Source organism: Balaenoptera musculus, chromosome 3, assembly GCF_009873245.2.
Source record: "Balaenoptera musculus isolate JJ_BM4_2016_0621 chromosome 3, mBalMus1.pri.v3, whole genome shotgun sequence".
Classification (NCBI taxonomy): domain Eukaryota; kingdom Metazoa; phylum Chordata; class Mammalia; order Artiodactyla; family Balaenopteridae; genus Balaenoptera; species Balaenoptera musculus.
The window spans coordinates 136,614,091-136,631,357 of NC_045787.1; the positions used below are offsets into that span (position 1 = coordinate 136,614,091).

At 38.2% G+C, this 17,267-nt stretch overlaps 1 protein-coding gene across 1 annotated transcript in view; it reads right to left on the minus strand.

Annotated features, from left to right (window-relative positions):
• The window catches only part of LOC118892551 (teneurin-2-like), an 88,849-nt gene extending 72,968 nt beyond the window's left edge, over positions 1-15,881 (minus strand). Inside the window, exons 1-2 of the mRNA XM_036847302.1 lie at positions 15,847-15,881; positions 2,782-3,080 (exon numbers count right to left, since the gene is read on the minus strand). Coding sequence (XP_036703197.1) covers positions 2,782-3,080; positions 15,847-15,881 — 334 coding nt within the window. The remainder of the gene's footprint in view (positions 1-2,781; positions 3,081-15,846) is intronic.
• Positions 15,882-17,267: the final 1,386 nt, after the last annotated feature.

The window sequence follows — 17,267 nt, forward strand, 5'->3', positions numbered from 1 at the left end:
TTTGATTTCATGAATAAGAAAATAAAATGGGAAATGCGTGACATTTTAAAAAATTATTGTTATTACTGAGTGTAAAATTTGTTTTAACCCTCTCTGGAGTGGCTAGGTTTCACTTTAAAAGTGCTGCTTGCCAGATTGCATCTCCTGTTCCTTCTCTCCTTAAATATGTGCTTATTTACTTCCTGCAGAGTTCAATTTTAGAACCCATCAAAGTAGATCCACTCAGACTGACTACATTTTCATGCATAAATTCATAGATGTCTTCAGAAGGAATTGCACTTGCATATGCAAATACATCCAATGCCTTTTCATTTCTACTTTTGGCCTGCACAGTTTTTAATTCATGCAAACACATTACACAAACAAATATGGGCTCAATAACAACACAAGGCATGTGTGAATTGTTAATTGCAAAGCTAGCAGTTTGATATGGCCAAGCGACTTCCATTATTATCAATGGAGAGGAACAAGATTAAACAGGAAGAATAAAGGTATATATGAAAATAAAATCCCAAGCACTTGGTTTCATTTTATGTAAATATTAATAAGGGAAAAGGTGACAGGCAAATCCACATTTCAACAATAATCTGGGATCTACAGCTCAGTGCACAATGATCCAGAAGCCAGGATGCACCTTTAATGAGACTTAGGAAGGAGAGGCCACATTTCAACCCAGAATCACGAGAAACAAAAATGTATGCAGTAATATCATAAATAAAACCAAAAATACAGCAGAAAATGAAAGGCTTTCAATCGTGTTGAACGTGCATCACCTTTCAAAATATTTGAGTCTTGTATTAGAGATGCTCTTGGAAATAACAGGTAGGTGTCCTCATTTTTCATAGTGGATATTTAAGCCCTCCTTTAATTAAGCTGTGATTCCTCATTTTTTTTTTTTTTTTTCCCAATTCCCACTACATGCACTTTGGGGTCAGGTGAGAATTTAACAAAGTAAAACACTTGTTGACGTTACTCACAGATCAAAGACATTTGATACAGAGCAATTTTCAAGGAACCCTCCCCCTGTTTGCAAAGTGTTTCATTTACATGAAGGCAACTCAGAAAATAAGACTGAAGATTAAATAAAAAGTGTATTCTGCAAGGGTCTACAATGGCAGTGGAAAAACAATTTTAACTGCTTCTCCACTGATTTTATTGAATATTCTATTAAATATAAAAGCTGAAGCTAGGCTAAACAAGGAGAATTTGAGAACGTGTTATTTTTAGAACAACCACTGGATTATAGGATATATACATATATATTACATATAAATAGTGTTTTCTAAGAAATAAAAGATAAGTAAAGTAACTTAAGGAAGCTAAGAAACCAGGAATGGAATTCCAAGCTGCTATAGACTAAATGTTTGTGACCCTCCAAAATTTTTTACATGAAATGAAAACCACAATGGTATTTGGAGGTGGGACTTTTGGGAGGTAAATAAGTTACAAGGGTGGAGCCCTCATGAATGGGTTCAGTGCCCTTATAAAAGAGGCCCCAGAGAGCTCTCTTGCCCTCTTCAGCTATATGAGGATACAGGGGAAGATGGCTGTCTGTGGGCCAGGGAAAGACCTCTCACCAGACCCCAAATTTGCCAGTGCCTTGACCTCGGACCTCCCTGCTTCCAGAACTGTGCAAAATAAATTTGTTGTTTATAAGCCACTGGTTCACGGTATTTTGTTACAACAGCCTGAAAGGACTAAGACGCAAGCTAAGGTATCTCATGAGGAATTAAGTTAGTTGCAACAGTTACTGACAGGGACATAGAACAAGAACTACAGAATCGGTGTTAATAAACACATGATGCAGTAACCCAGCAGGCAGGGCGTTGACCCTTGGCACAGGCAGAGCGACCCTTCCTGGTGTACTCACTGTATTTCTGTGCATACACTTGTAGTTTTGCTAAGCCTTTATGTAAATCACATACACGGCAAGCCTGGTACACAGAGCACAAGACGTGGAGCCCGTGAGTCAACTTAGACACACTGCTCCTCAGGACTGTTTGTGCTTGAGTCTACGTGTCCATACATTTATAGCCACTCATGACAAGTGGTAACAAAATTCTCCACGGCCAGTGACTAGGAAGAGAATGCCAACATTCTCTTCCCCAAAGCAAGCAAAATACTATATGAAAATTAAGTTTGTGTGAAAGTACAGGGGAATTATATCAGTGGAATTGAAATTGGAATTCACCTGTGCTCCAAAACAAACAAAAAAAATGTGTAACTCAGAATTAACATCACATGTTTTTTTGGGGGGGAAGAGAGAAATTAAGCATTATTATATTGGCGGGGGGGGGATTCAAATATGTTTTTATCATTATAGCATTTGTTCAAAGAGAATATAACCAAGAAGCCCAGAGTTAGAAGCAGGAGAAATTTGAACTTTGGGAGGCTTGTGTGTTGGTTTCAAGGAGAACAGTTTAAAAATCACAGATAATTCTGTGTTCCTCAAGATCAGAATCTGTGATGGTTTCAGGAATACCCCTCATGGGGCCAAGGGTCTGCTGTCTGTCACATCTGTCAAAACCTACCCTGGTAGGTCTCCAAAAGCAACTACCAAATTGTCAAAGAACTGAGTGTCTAGAACAAAAGAAGCCCTTGTATAATCCCCACAGGAGTTTGATATGGGTTAATAAGAAGATTGTTCTCTTAAACTAAACTTTAATGGGGAGTTGATGCCGGCCTGCTTTGCTCCCCATTTCTACCAACCTCTGTCATCGACGTGCAACAGTGCAAGCATATAAGACAGCTCGGACCATCAGTGCGGTCAGCTCTACATACCTTGTCTTGGGAACTCATCTGACTCCCGGTGAACGAGGTCTGTGACTCGGTTTCCATAGTGCATCCTGCTGTCGTGGTCATAGGCCTTCAGAGTCTCGCTGGAGCTGTAGGACTTCTGCGTGGGCACGCGACAGTCTTCACTGTCTAGGGAAGAACTCGTGTAGCGACACTCTTTGCCACACCGCCCCCTGGTCAGAGAGCGGTGTCGCCGATCCTTGACATCCATTATCCAGGTCCGGCAGAAGGCCGATGCTTTCCGAAAAGTCAGGCCTGAGGTTGGGCACTTGTCACTTGGCCACCTAAAAACATCACAGGAGAAAAACCCAGATTATGATCCTAAGAAATGCTGCTTTCAGTTCTGACTCACGCTCTGACTCAGATGGAAACACAAGAAGGCAAATTTGGTCAGCGCTGCACCATTTCTTCTGCAAACGCTTAATGTATACTTAAACAATCAGCCTTAATAGAAGAGCTCGACACAGTAAATTAATTCTCTTGCTTTTTAATTGAATAGATTTGGGGAAAAAAGTAATAGCAAAATAACTCATCTTTTGATTTTCTATATGTGCGAAGATGGCACGATAAGTCTGTCACTCTAATGCAAGATCTTACTACAAAGTGGTTCAAAGCAAAACTGATTTTATCCCGCTTTAATTACACTCTGTTTTTGCTACCGAAGGACTGGGGAAAAACAAATACCAAAATTAAATAAATAAAAATAAAAGAAAGGCGTATGAGGCGTAAATATATTGCTGGTGATGCTTTGTAATGGTACCAGGTCACATTTGACTAACATAAAATTTGCCTAGCTGCGTCTGGAGAATAATAATATAAGGCATTCTTGACATGCAATCTTCCTCTGATTTCTTTAATGAGCCTTCAGGAAACTCCTCAACCATTTTCTCTTCTTTGCAAATCTGTATCTTGGACACACCTGGTCTCTTCTTTCCCCTAGTCACCTACCAACAGGACATCATCTTGCTCACAGAGGTCTAACTCGCACAACCCCGTGACCATCAACCTAAGCCTACCCATACTGTCCTTTCCATGGCTGCGATATCCACTGTGGAAAAGAAAAATGGGGAAGAGCACTGAACACAGCAGGTAAGCTGATGGAAAGAAGCCTTTCCAACATATGATCTGGCAACCAGGGAGCCCCACAGCCTGCTGCTTAACACCCTGGGCCTGGAAATGTACACAAACATCATTCAGAAAACACTAGCCTTCTGCCTAGCAAATAAGACCAAAACACTTAGATGCCACTAAGTTCCAAATGATAGGCTCTTATTGATTTCACTGGCCATGCAAAATAGCCTGGACCATAGGGCAGGGCCTAGACAGAAGAGGAAAATACAAATTTTCATTAAAAAGGCAAATACAACCCGGAGCCAGTGTAATGATTTTTCTCTAGGCTACCGTTGCTCACTGCCTCCTCAATATGTCAGGAAATACTTGGGGAGCAGATCTGTAGTTTGGAACCTCTCTGCTCTTCTTTGGTTATTTACCACGCTGTAGCGGGATGCCTATGTATACCAAAGGACTAGCTTGGATGCACAGCAATGTGGATGGCATCTGCCCCAAGACAGTGGAAGCCAAGTTATCCCTTCCTTGTCCTTTCAAACCAAGAGGTCCTTCTGGATCTCATGAACCCTCCCTAATATAGAGTATCAAACTGCCTGTAATTGTGAACACCTTTGTTTGACAATTGGCGATGAGAAAGAGGGTATACCTGTTGTAAACAACAAGCACAGTTGTGCTGTTGCCACAGTCACTTATAAAAAGTTTAATTCTCAGTTTCTTGGAGCCTATAGTTCCTGACTTAGGAAGCTGAGAAGCATCTTTAAGAGTCACCAGTCAAGACCCCAGAGGACACAGTCAATGTCAGCGTGTAAGTTTTTTGCTGCTGCAGAGTGAATTCAAGTGTCTTAACATTAATGCAATTTCTAGATGTCCAAAAACCTCTCCCTTAATTCCCAATGTGTGATCTCAACATTTTAGAATCCATATTACAGGCTGGTTAAGAGCATGGCTATTGGAGTCTTGTTGGATGCCAATTCCATCATGGCCACTGACAAGCCAGAGCCCTTGTAAAATTACTCCTGGCCTTCAAACTCAGTTTCTCAAACAGTGAAAATGGAAAATAATAGTATTTATTGCATAGAGTGTTTATAAAAATTAAAATAGATACTGTGGTAAAGCTCTCAATATGCTGCCTAACACACATGGTAGGGGCTCTATAAGAAGTGCTTTCTTTTTCTCCTCTGAATGATTAAAAACAATTTTTTGTCTTAGCTAAGTAGTTGCAAATTTGCATAAGGCAGAGGGTAGAGATGATCATATGAATCCCTGAAACTCAAACTTCTAATGATAGATATCAATACCTGAACAACACACAGATAAAGGAAGACCTTTAGCACCTACCAAGGATGTATAAGAATGTGTGCACCAATAATGAGGAGCCACAAGTGTTTTTTAGGGGATTTGGCTGTTTTTAATGGATTTTATCATTTTCTTCTCTTTTGCTTCACTGTATTTTCTTTTTAATGTTTTCAGTGTTCCTAACTCATGAAATCCTATCTCCTCTAATTTGCATCATGCTTTGGAAAGTAGGCTGACTTTCTACATGTGTATGTACGTGATTTTATTTTACACATATTTTTTTAAATCATGCTCTAAGAGGGAGCCTAAAGGCCTATTAACTATAAAGTACAAGAAATTTAGTGTCTGGACATTTTGACGTCTAATTTGGTTGCCTAGTGATCTTTTCCCACTAAATTCCTCTTTCTTGGCTATGCCCTTGATAGTTCAGTTTGTCAGCAATGTCACCTCCAGATAAATGATAGACATTTATATAAAATGAGGTAAGAAAATGACAAATCTTAGCCAGGGAAAGCTAATTTCTTAGGAAACAGAGCAGAGTGCACAGACTGTTGGACTGTAGACATTTTGCATTTAGCCTGCTATTTAACTATTAATTTCCAATATAAAAAAAAGACAAAACAGGAAGAATTTATATTAAAATCTGGGTCTTGAGCTTATCATGAAAAATCACACAGTCTAGAAATGCCCACTTCCAAAAGGATGGAATATACGTACTTTTACCTATTTCTCCCATGAGGTATAGCTAAAGACCCTGTATAATATATATGAAACAACCATAAGAAGAATCTGAAAGGTGGGAATAAGAGGCCGACTAACTAGTGCCCTCAGGACTCAAGGAACGATACCGTGGTGAGTTTCTGATATTTCTTTTGGCCCTACATATCTCAGACTTGGAGCTAAAGACACTGGCAACCCAGACACAGCAATAGACCCAGACAACAAAAGTTCCAACAAAAGTCTGCTTCCTCTAGCCAAAGGACTATGAAAGGGGCAGCCTAACAAGAGAGGAAACATTTAGATAGTAACCATCTCACTCCAGCCAAACAGCATAGAAAATTCAGTAGCCCTACTCCTATTTTCACCAGCAAAAAGCCAAGGGTGGAGCCTAGATTTCCATGCTGCTGAGGAAGCAACAAGGCATCCCAACCCCAAACAGTGGTTTCAGAGAAGACGAAGAAGGAAGCTAGACGTTCATGCTTTTCAGGAAGTCATGAGCCCATCCTTTCCTCAGAGAGAGCCTGGCCTTCCACTCCCACTGGGTGGTAATAAGGTGCCACTCTCCTCTGCTGGGGTGGTATAGGAGGACGACTAGTGGAGACTCAGGACTTTCATTATCACCCAGTGGTAGTGAGTCCTTCTGCCCATGGCTGGTGGCTGGTGGTATCAGCAGACATCATGCGGGGAGGAGAAATGAGGCACTCCTATCCCTACCATCGAGGGAGGTATCAGTGGAGGTCTAGTGGAGAACCAGAACTCCCAGCTCCTCCCCTCTCCCAGCTCCTAATAAGGAACTCTCTGCCCTTGGGTGTTGGCAAAGACTGAGTAGGGAACCTGAACTTTTATGCCAAACTAGCAATAATGAGGTGGAATCCTTCATCTAACACAGCAGTGTCAGGGGAAAACAACTATAATAGAAGGTTTAAATAAGTCATAGACGTTCATAATACCCCAAATGTCCAAACTTCAGAGAAAAACAAAAACAAAAACCTGTCACTCCAAGAAAGGTTTGTCACACACTAGAAAGGCTTCAAACTGAATGAAAAAAAGTTTAATCAATAGATGCCAACACTGAGAGGACAAAGATGTTAGAATTATTTGACACAGATTTTAAAATAGCCATCATAAAATGCCTCAATAGCAATTATGGACACACTTTTAAAAAATGGAAAATAGAAAGTCTCATTAAAAAAATAGAAAATCTTAGCAAACAAACAGAAGATACAAAGAAGACCCCAATGGAAATTTTAGAAGTGAAAGTTAACATAACCAAAATAAAAAAACTTAATAGATGGGTTCAAGAGAAGAATGAAGAGATAGAAGAAATGATGAGGGAACTTGAACTCTGAACAATGGACATTACCCACACTATACAGTAGATTAAAAAATAGACTAAAGAAGAAAAAATGAACAGAGCCTCAAGGATGTATGGAATGATAGCAAAAGACTTAATGTTTATGCTATCAGAGTCCCAGAGGAAAAGAAGATGAAAGAGGGGCTGAGAAAGTGCTAAAATAGCAACTGGATACATCCAAATTTGCCCAACACATAAAGCTACGCATTCAAGATGCTGAACAAACCCCAAACAGAATAACTCCAAATGCATCCATCTTAAGATACATCACAGTTAAACTTCTGAAAACTTAAGACAAAGAAAATCTTGAAAGCCGTGAAAGAAGAATGACACCTTACCTATAGGGGAAAGCAATATGAATGAAAGTAGATTTCTCATCATACCATGGAGGCCAGAAAGAAATGGCACAACATTTTTCAAATGCTGAGAGAAAGGAAGTTTCAACACAGAAAACTACATCCAGTGAAAATACTCTTCTAGAATGAAGGAGAAAACATGACATTCTCAGATGGAGGAAAACTAAGAGAAATTATGACCAGCAGACTTATTCTAAATAAATTGCTAAAGAGGTAGTTCTCTAAAACAGAAAGAAAATAATAAAATAATAAATCTTGGAAATAATGAAAGAAGAAATAAGAAAATACATGGCTAGCAAAAATATTAGTAAAGACAACAGACATTCTCCTTTTGAGTTTTCCAAATTATTTTTAATGGTTGAAGTAAAAATTATAACACTGTCTGATGAGGTTCTAAATATATGTAGAGGGGCACATTTAAGAAATGATATTATAAATGAGGAGGGTAAAAAGATATAAAGGGAGGTAGGGTTTCCACAATTTACTCTAACTGGTAAAATGATGAAATCAGTAAACTGTGATAAGATATGTAGGCATAATGTAACAACTAAAAAAGCTATACAAAGAGATGCACTCAAAAACACTACAGATAAATCAAAATGGAGTTCAAAAAATGTTCAATAACCAGCAGGAAAGTAGGAAGAAAAAGAGAGAAATGAAAACTAGAGAGAACAAGAGAACAAATAGAAAACAAAGTGTAAAATGTCAGACTTAGGCCCTAAAATAGCAATAATTACATTAAATGGAAGCAGTCTAAACACATGAATTAAAAAATAGAGATCTTCAGAGTGAATTAAAAAATATGACCCAACTCTATTCTGTCAACAAGGAAGTAACTTTAAATATAACAATGTAGACATGTTGAGAGTAAAACAAAGGAAAAAGATATATAATGCAAACATTGATAAAAAGAAAGCCGGAGTGACCATATGAATACTAGATAAAGTGGACTTCATAGGAAAGAAAATTATCAGACAGAGAGGAACATTATATGATGATGAAAGGACCAATCCTCCAAAAAGAAGTAGCAATTCTATATATGTATGTACCAAAAAAAAAAAAAGCTGCAAAATATATTAAGCCAAAAATAACAGAATTAAAAGGAAAAATAAATAATCCATAATTACAGCTGGAGATTTCAATGCTGGAGTTTCAACAATTGATAAAACAACTAGACAGAAAATCAAGACGGGTACAGAATCATCTCAAAATACCATCAACCAACAAGACCTACTCAATACTTACAGAATATTCCTCCCAACAACAGAAAATTGTATATCCTTTTTAAGTGCCCATGTAACATATCAAGACAGGACATAGCCTGGATCATAAAACAAACCTCAAAAGTTCTGGAAGAACTGAAGTCATACAGAGTATGTTCTCTTACCACAATGGAATCAAACTGAATCAGTAACAGAAAGTTGAGAAGGAAATCTCTAAACACTTGAAAACTAAACAACACTTTTCTAAATAATTCATGGATAAAAGAAGTAGTCTCATGTAAGATCAAAATATATATTAAAGTAAAGGAAAACGGATATATAACATATCAAAATTTGTGAGAAACTGCTAAAGCAGTGCTGAGAGAGAAATTTACAGAGCTAAACACATTCACTGGAAAATAAGAAAAGTCTCAAACCAATAATCCAAGCTTCTAGATTCTAGAAAAAGAAGAAAAAAAAAAAACAAAACTCAAAGTAAAAAGAAGGAAGGGAATAATAAAGAACCAAATTAAATAAAACTGTACACATAAAAACAATATAGAAAGGCAATGAAACAGGTTGTTTCTTTGAAAAAAAATCAATAAAATTGACAAACTTCTGGCAAGAGTGACAAAGTAGAAAGGAAGACACATGAGATATCACTAGAGACCTTGATGGCGTAAACAAGATTCTTAGAGAATAATTCAAAGAAATCTACAAAAGTAAATTTGACAACTAAGATGAAATGGAGCAACAACTCAAAATCCTAATATCACAACTCACCTAATACAAAATAGATCATTTGACTCACCTTGTGACTAACAAGGAAATTTAATTTGTCATTTTAAAGCTCACACATACTCAAAATCTCAGACCCAGATGATTTCACTGGAGAATTCCATCAAATGTTTAAAGAAGAATTAACACCAATTCTATAAAATCTCTCCCAGAAAACAGAAGAAAAGGGAGCACTTTATAATTCATTTTATGAAGTTACTTACACTGATACCATAACCAAAGACAGTACCAAAAAACAAACTAAAGACCAATATTTTCCATGAATACAGATGCATAAATTCTCATATTAGCAAATATAAGTCAACAATACGTAAAAAATAATTATACATCTTGACCACATAGGGTTTTTTCTGGGTTTGCAAGGATGGCTCAGTATTTTAAAACCAATCAATGTAATCCACCATATTAACAAGCTAAAGAAGAAAAATCAATAAATGTACAAAAAGCATCTGGCAAAAATCAACATCTACTCATGATAAAAACTCTGGAAAAAAACAGTAGAGGGAACTTCCTCAACTTGGTAAAGAGTAGCAAAAAAAAAAACCCTACAGCTAACATTATACTTAATGGTGACAGACTAAACACTTTTCCCTAAGGATGGGAATGAGGCATGGATGTCTGCTCCCATCACGTTACTCAACACAGTGTTAGAAATTCTAGTCCACACAATAACACAAGAAAGGGAAATAAAATGCATACAGAGCAGAAAGAAGACATAAAACTGTCCCTCTTTATTAATGACATGGTGGTCTATGTAGAGAATCCTAAGAAAACTTGCGGAACTAACATAAGTGAGTTCAGTAAGATTATAGGATACAAGATAAAACATGTAAAAATCAACTGCATTTAAATATACTAGCAAAGAACACATGGATGCCAGAATCCAAAGTACAATGCTATTTATAATTTTCAAAAAAAACACAGAAATACTTAGATGTAAATCTAACAAAATGTGTACAGAAATGGTAAGCTGAAAATGATACAACACTGATGAAAAAAATTAAAAATCTAAATGAATGAAGAGCTATAATGTGTTCATAAATTAGAACAATCATCATAGTAAAAATACTAATTTTCCCCAAATTGATACATAGATTGAAATTTGTATCAAATTCCAGCAAAACGTTTTATAGACACAGACAAGATTATTCTAAAGTTTATATAGAAAAGGCGGAGGAACTCAAACAGCTGAAACAATTTTTAAAATGTAAGAAGCAAGTGGGAGAAATCATTCTACCCCATTTTAAGACTTATTATAAAAAGATGTTTGACATCATTAGCCATTAGAGAAATGCAAATTAAAATCACAATGAGATATTACTACAGAATTGTAAGAATGACAGAATGACTAAAATTTAAAAAAAAATAGTGACAACACTAAATACTGACAAGAGTATAGAAAAACCCTCACACACTGCTGGCCTAGATGTAAAATGACACAGCCACTTTGGAAAACAGTTGAGCAGTTTTTAAAAACACTAAATGTGAACTGCCATACAACCCAGTACTTGCCCTGCTGGGCACTTATTCCAGAGAAATAAAAACTTGTGTTCACACAAAAACCTATATACAAATGTTTATAGCAGAATGTTTATGCATAAGAGCCCCAAACTGGAAACAACCCAGATGTCCTTCAATGGGTGACCGGTTAAACAAAACGCTGGTGTGCCCCTGACAGGAAATACTACTCTGGAATAAAAAGGAATGAACTACTGATATAAAGTAAAATCAGGGTGACTCTCCAGAGAATAATGCTAAGTGAAAACAGCCAATTCCAAAGGTTATATACTGTATGCTCCATTTATATACTATTCTTGAAATGACAAAATTATAGAAATGAGAACAGACTAATGGCTGCCAGGGAGTAAGGAAAGGATGAAGGTGTGAGGAAAATGAGTATCGCTGTCAAAGGTCAACATGACGAATCCAGGCTGATGACGATGTTGTGTATCTTGGCTGTATCAGTCAAAATCCTGGTTGCGACGTCAGGCTACAGTTATGCAGCATGTTGCTACTGGTGGAAGTTGACTAAAGGTACCACAGATGTCTCTATATTACCTCTTGAAATAGTACATGATTCTGCTTATGGTTACACGGTTATAAGAGCTTAATTGAAAAAATTCTAACCAGACAATCCAGCAAACCATCATGAAAACAAACACCTAATTTGGGAGGTCAGTTTTAAACTGAGTACAGGGACTTCCCTGGCGGTCCAGTGGTTAAGACTCCACGCTCCCAATGCAGGGGGCACAGGTTCAATCCCTGGTTGGGGAACTAAGGTCCCACATGCTGCACAGTGTGACCAAATAAATAAATAAATAAATGTCTTGCTTAAAAAAAAAAAAAAAACTTGGTACTATGCTCCAAATTATTATTATTATCATTAGTAGTAGTAGTAGTAGTAGTAGTAGTAGTAATAGTAGTATCTTACCTCTCCTTTTGATTTTATAGACAATCTGCTTCACTTATTTGAAACCCCTGCTTGGCTAATATAGGTCACTATATTTGTGAATTTTGGTACAAAGGAAAAAGAAACAATTTTGTGGCCCCTGGAGAGGATCACAAAGAGCCAGTTACAAGATAAGAAGCAGCATCTGCCAACATATTTTTCTTCTTAAGACAATTCTAAAATAATAAGATATTAGTCTTAATTTGAATATGGCTAAATATCCATCCTTTATCTAATAAAATGCATGTATTACCTCCTACAGACAAGCACTCTGCCTAGTTGTCCTTGAAAGTGAAGGTCAACAATTCATGTGGGGAAATGCAAGTTTAGAGACTGATTTTAAAAAGTAATTAAAATTGCCTTGCAGCAGGAGGAAAGATGGTAACCAAAATTATAAATCTTTTCCCCAAGCCTCTGCCTTTTCCGGCACTGAAAAACGGCCATCACTGGATGGCAATGCTTCTGCCAGCTCGTTACTGCTATGCTGAGGTTTTATTCTGTTACATTCCTCATTCCCTCCCTTGAAGAGTGTTCACACTGCTTTTTTCATCAGTTGCCTAAGTGGGTTCCATCACTTTAGCAGAAGAGACTACAGAGATCTTGCCTGCAAGCCTTTGTCTAATTAACTAATCCTATGAGCTGTAACACTGTTCACTATTAACTTTTCAGATTATCCTACTACTTTAGGGGGTTGATTTGTTAATCACTGACAGCGCATCTGAGATGTGTGTGTGTGTGTGTGTGTGTAAATATGTGCATGAATGATGCATAGGTGGATTTCAGGTGTGTCTAATGGAGAGCTACAGTTTCCCTGTGACAACTAATCCTGCAGGCGGTTGTTTAAACGTGCCTCACCCTCATTATTGGTCTTTGATCACACCCTGGGCATTGTTTCACTGTGCTTGAATATTTGTATCCTATAAACTGACTGCAGACCTCTGAGAGGCGTGGTACCAGGAAAGCCAAATGTCCATCTGATTTGGGACTCTGTCAATTCTGAATACACATCAACGTGCCCACATATTTTCCCCGTTTCAAATTATGATGAATCATGAAAGAAGTTTATCCACAAAGGTATGGGAAAAGAATTAGTGCATGGGAATCCAATACTCTTGTTTCCTAATTTGAGCTGGTGTCACAGATATTTCAGAAATCCAATAAAAAGTTTCATTATATGAGCACGTTTTTCATTTAAAAATATATTTTTTTAAAAGCTCAATCTGAAAGCTTCTGTAAAATATCTTTCTTCCTCCTGATAACATGTTAATTGGATTGCCTACTTGTTTCTTAAATAATGCAGGTGTCATGTTTCTATGTTTAAAAAGATGTAATGGATAATGCATGGTCCCTTTATCCTTAATTCCTCTGCAAATTTTGCCTATTACCAAAAGCAGAAACACTAGCTAAGTCAACCTAAAAACAGTGCATTCACAGATTCCTTTCCTGTGTACTAGAACTCCTCTGTAAAAGTGGTTTATTTTAAAACCTTTAAAGCACCAAATGAAATGTAATACAGGACCCACACATAAAAGAGAGAGGAGGAGGGAGTCTGAGTCTCACTCACTCAGCCTTCCCTACCCCAAGATAGGGCTTTAAAAGACACAGTGTGAAAACCAGACTGTGTCCTGGAAGATTTCCAGTCTCTCTTCTTAGGAACATTTAAGGACAAGTCTGAACATAGATACACTCCAAAATATCTCGAGACAGACTATTCCTGTGACCTCAGACTGGACCGGGGAAAATCTGGTTTACAAATCTACAAAAGTGGAAGAGAGTGCCCTCGTAATTTAATGCACTAGTAAATAAGAGGTCAAAGGCAATTTGCTTTCTGTTCCCCTGTGCTGTTATATTGATATGTCTGGGGATAAAAAGCCAACTCTGGTTAATGTCCAGAGCAAGAAAGGATAAGCAAATTCACAACTGTACCTTGCTCTCTAGCTTCAGAGATACATATTGCTGCTTTCTAGAATCGGTTAGGGTCCCTGGAGCCATTTGTGCAGGAAATGGTGAAAGCGGTCCCCGGATCTCCTGCTTATAAATTTTACGAATTGTGAAATGCAATGACATTCCTCTTTGCTAGAAATCCCCGTGAGCTAAAGCCACAGAGGGACGAGGGGCAAAATATACCCTATAAGTCCAAATATTTGCCATCATGGTCCAACCCTGTGTGTTTGTGTATATTCTTATTTGAATAGCAATGAGAAGTCAAAAGTCTATGTCAGATTGGTATTTAGTCTAATTCCACGCCTTCTTTTTCCCTCTCTCCAGTCCAAACTGTTTAACATTCACAAAAGTCAGCCTGGTTACACCTCCTGCTAAAATTTCAATATGAAATGTGGAAGTTTACTGAAGCCTTTGCCTCCTCAGCTCCGCCTTCCCCACACGCAGGCCCCTCTGCTCTCCTCCTATGCTCCTTTCTGCCACCCGAGATCAGGAGCTGAACAGATGGCTGCACCTTACGCACCGACTAAGTGACCGTAACCACAAAGACAGTCCCTCCCCTCCTCCTCCCCGCCACGCAGAGCTCAGAGAGCCTGCAGCCTCCAAACCTAATGAGGGAAAGTAGTAAACACCCGCTTCCCATCCCATTGAGCGTGCCTTCCTGTACATGAGGCAGAAAGCAGCATCAAATAGCCATGGGGAGCGGAGGGTATTGGACCACAGGTTTCTAGATGGAATGTTAAAGCCAAAATCATTGTCAAGTCAAGCTCCCATTTAATGAATGCCTACAAAGTGCCAGGCTTTGAGTTAGGCTCCTTACATAAGTTATCACTCATTTTGTAATCCTGCGACATGGGTATACTTACGCGTGTTTTGGAGATGGGGAAATTGAGACACCAGGAGGTTATGACTTGCTAACTCCACTTACCTAATAAGTGCTCATGCAGAGACTGGGACTGAGAGTTATCCAAGGCCTGCCTTCATTACAAAACTCAATTATCCTATTTCTGGGTATTTATCCAAAGAATATGAAAACACTAATCTGAAGAGATATCTGCACCCCCATGTTCATCCCAGCATGATTTACAATAGCCAAGGTACAGAAACGACCTAAGAGCCAATCAATGGAGGAATGAATAAAGAAGATGTGGAATATATATACAATGGAATACTACTCACCCATAAAAAAGATGAAATCTTGCCATTTATGACAACAAGGATGGACCCATTTATGCTAAATGGAATAAGTCAGACCAAGAAAGGCAAATACAGTATGATTTCACTCATATGTGGAATATAAAAAATAAACAAACAAAACAAAATGAATGAACAAACCAAACCAAACAAAACTAACACGTTGACACAGAGAACAGACTTAGTGGTTACCAGAGGGGAAGGGGCTGGGGGAGGGTGAAATGGGTAAAGGGGATCAATTGTATGGTAATGGATGAAAAATGTGGGGTAGTGAGAAAAAAAATAGTAGTAACTCAGGAAAAAAAGGGCAGTCTTAGAAAGTTCTGTCATGTGCCTTTTAGTGATTAGATCTGTAACTGTCTGAGAGCCCAGTTCCCCAGTCCAAGGCAGCTGCCTCACGGAAGTCCCCACCCACATCACAATCCTGATGTACTCGGTAAGGGAAACATCTGATCTACTGACCAGTACATGCAAGCACCTCTTTTACACCATGAACAATGGAAACAAAGGAGAAGGACGTCGTGAGAAATCTCATGAAGAGATGAGAGGGATGGGCCTCAGTTTCCATCCCTGAAGAATGAAGACAAGATGCCTACTCTGAAGGGTTAACGTGAGAATGTCAAAGGGGCACAAGTGAATCTTCTAATACTAGATGCTCAAATTGTGACAGACCTCACCACCGTCACCATCATCCTCATCATGGCCATGGGTCGTCAATATCGCCAAGCCATGAAAAATTGCAGTAGCTGTTACCTAGTGATTCCCAAAGAACAAGTCAAGTACCACTACTCCAAATAATATCTGTTAGGGTGCTACATTTCTGAGCTCTAAAAGGGTTAGCACTGTATCACCTTCTTAAGATGGACACACAGGCACTAATATCCCCATTTGGTATTCAATCTTTGCTGCATGAAAGTTTCACTAATACTGAACACCTGAAACTGAGATGTTCTAACAACATCACACATTCTTTAGCAAATCAGATGTACTTTGCCCTGTATTTTAAACTGACCATATTAAGTTCATCACAGAAATAGCACATATGATAAGGAGAAAATGAAATGAAAAGGATTCGTTTGTAATTAACTCACTATCGGTTCAGAAAGGTAGATCCTGGTAAGTGGAAATTCTGTTGTTTGCCAAAATTAAGTGTTGGATATAGAGATGTAAGATTTGAGGACTTGGGACGGGTCTACAGTACTCTACATAATAAAGAGAAATGTAGAAATGTCTTAAGGGAGTAGGAGCAGGGACTGGAACCCAGAGGAACTGACACGTAACATGGGAAGGACGTGAAAGAGTCATTTTCAGAGAGGCAGAAAGAGAACAGGTGGAGAATAAAGCTATCTACTGGAGATGTTCAGAGCAGGATGCTAAAGGGGGGGTGTCAGCTCACTGTGCTCCACCCCTCACCTAAAATAAGATTTGGGGGAGGGGGTTCACAGCACAATCAACATTCATCATTTTTGTTATAAATTTGATTGCATGTGTGCGTGAGAATGGAGGCAATATTTTCTATTATTTTACTATTATGGGATTAAGACAACTTCAATGCTGACATGGTGCAAGAACTGAGGTGCAAAATCCAGAAGGGGATAATCACAAGGAGAGAATTTCGCTCTGTATCTGAAATGCTTTTTGAGGGCAGGGACCTTGTCTCCTGCCAGGGAACCTATTTCCAGGAGCAGATACATTGCAGAGAACCCACCACTGAAGAACACCCAATAAAGCTATGTTTAAAATACCTGTGCATTTACATAGAGGCATCTAAAAAAAAAAAAAAATGGGAAAAAATATTTGAATTAGGCAATTTTTGTCTCAGTATTTAATTAACTGCCCTGTATTTCTCATGTCTATTGTTAACTTGCAGGATTTACATAAGAATTTTCATACAAATTTTGTGACATAGTTCCTCCTGCTTTGTCAAACAAAAATACAATGTAAGTGTTCTCTTTCAAGATAGCTTCTGCTTCCTTAAGTGGAAAACAAAGCATAGATATTGCTAACTGCTTGGAAAAGTTTTAAATAGTACTCAAAGAATAGGAGCTGGACCCTGCTATGAGGTGAAGTCAGATCGGTGGCCTACCTTTACA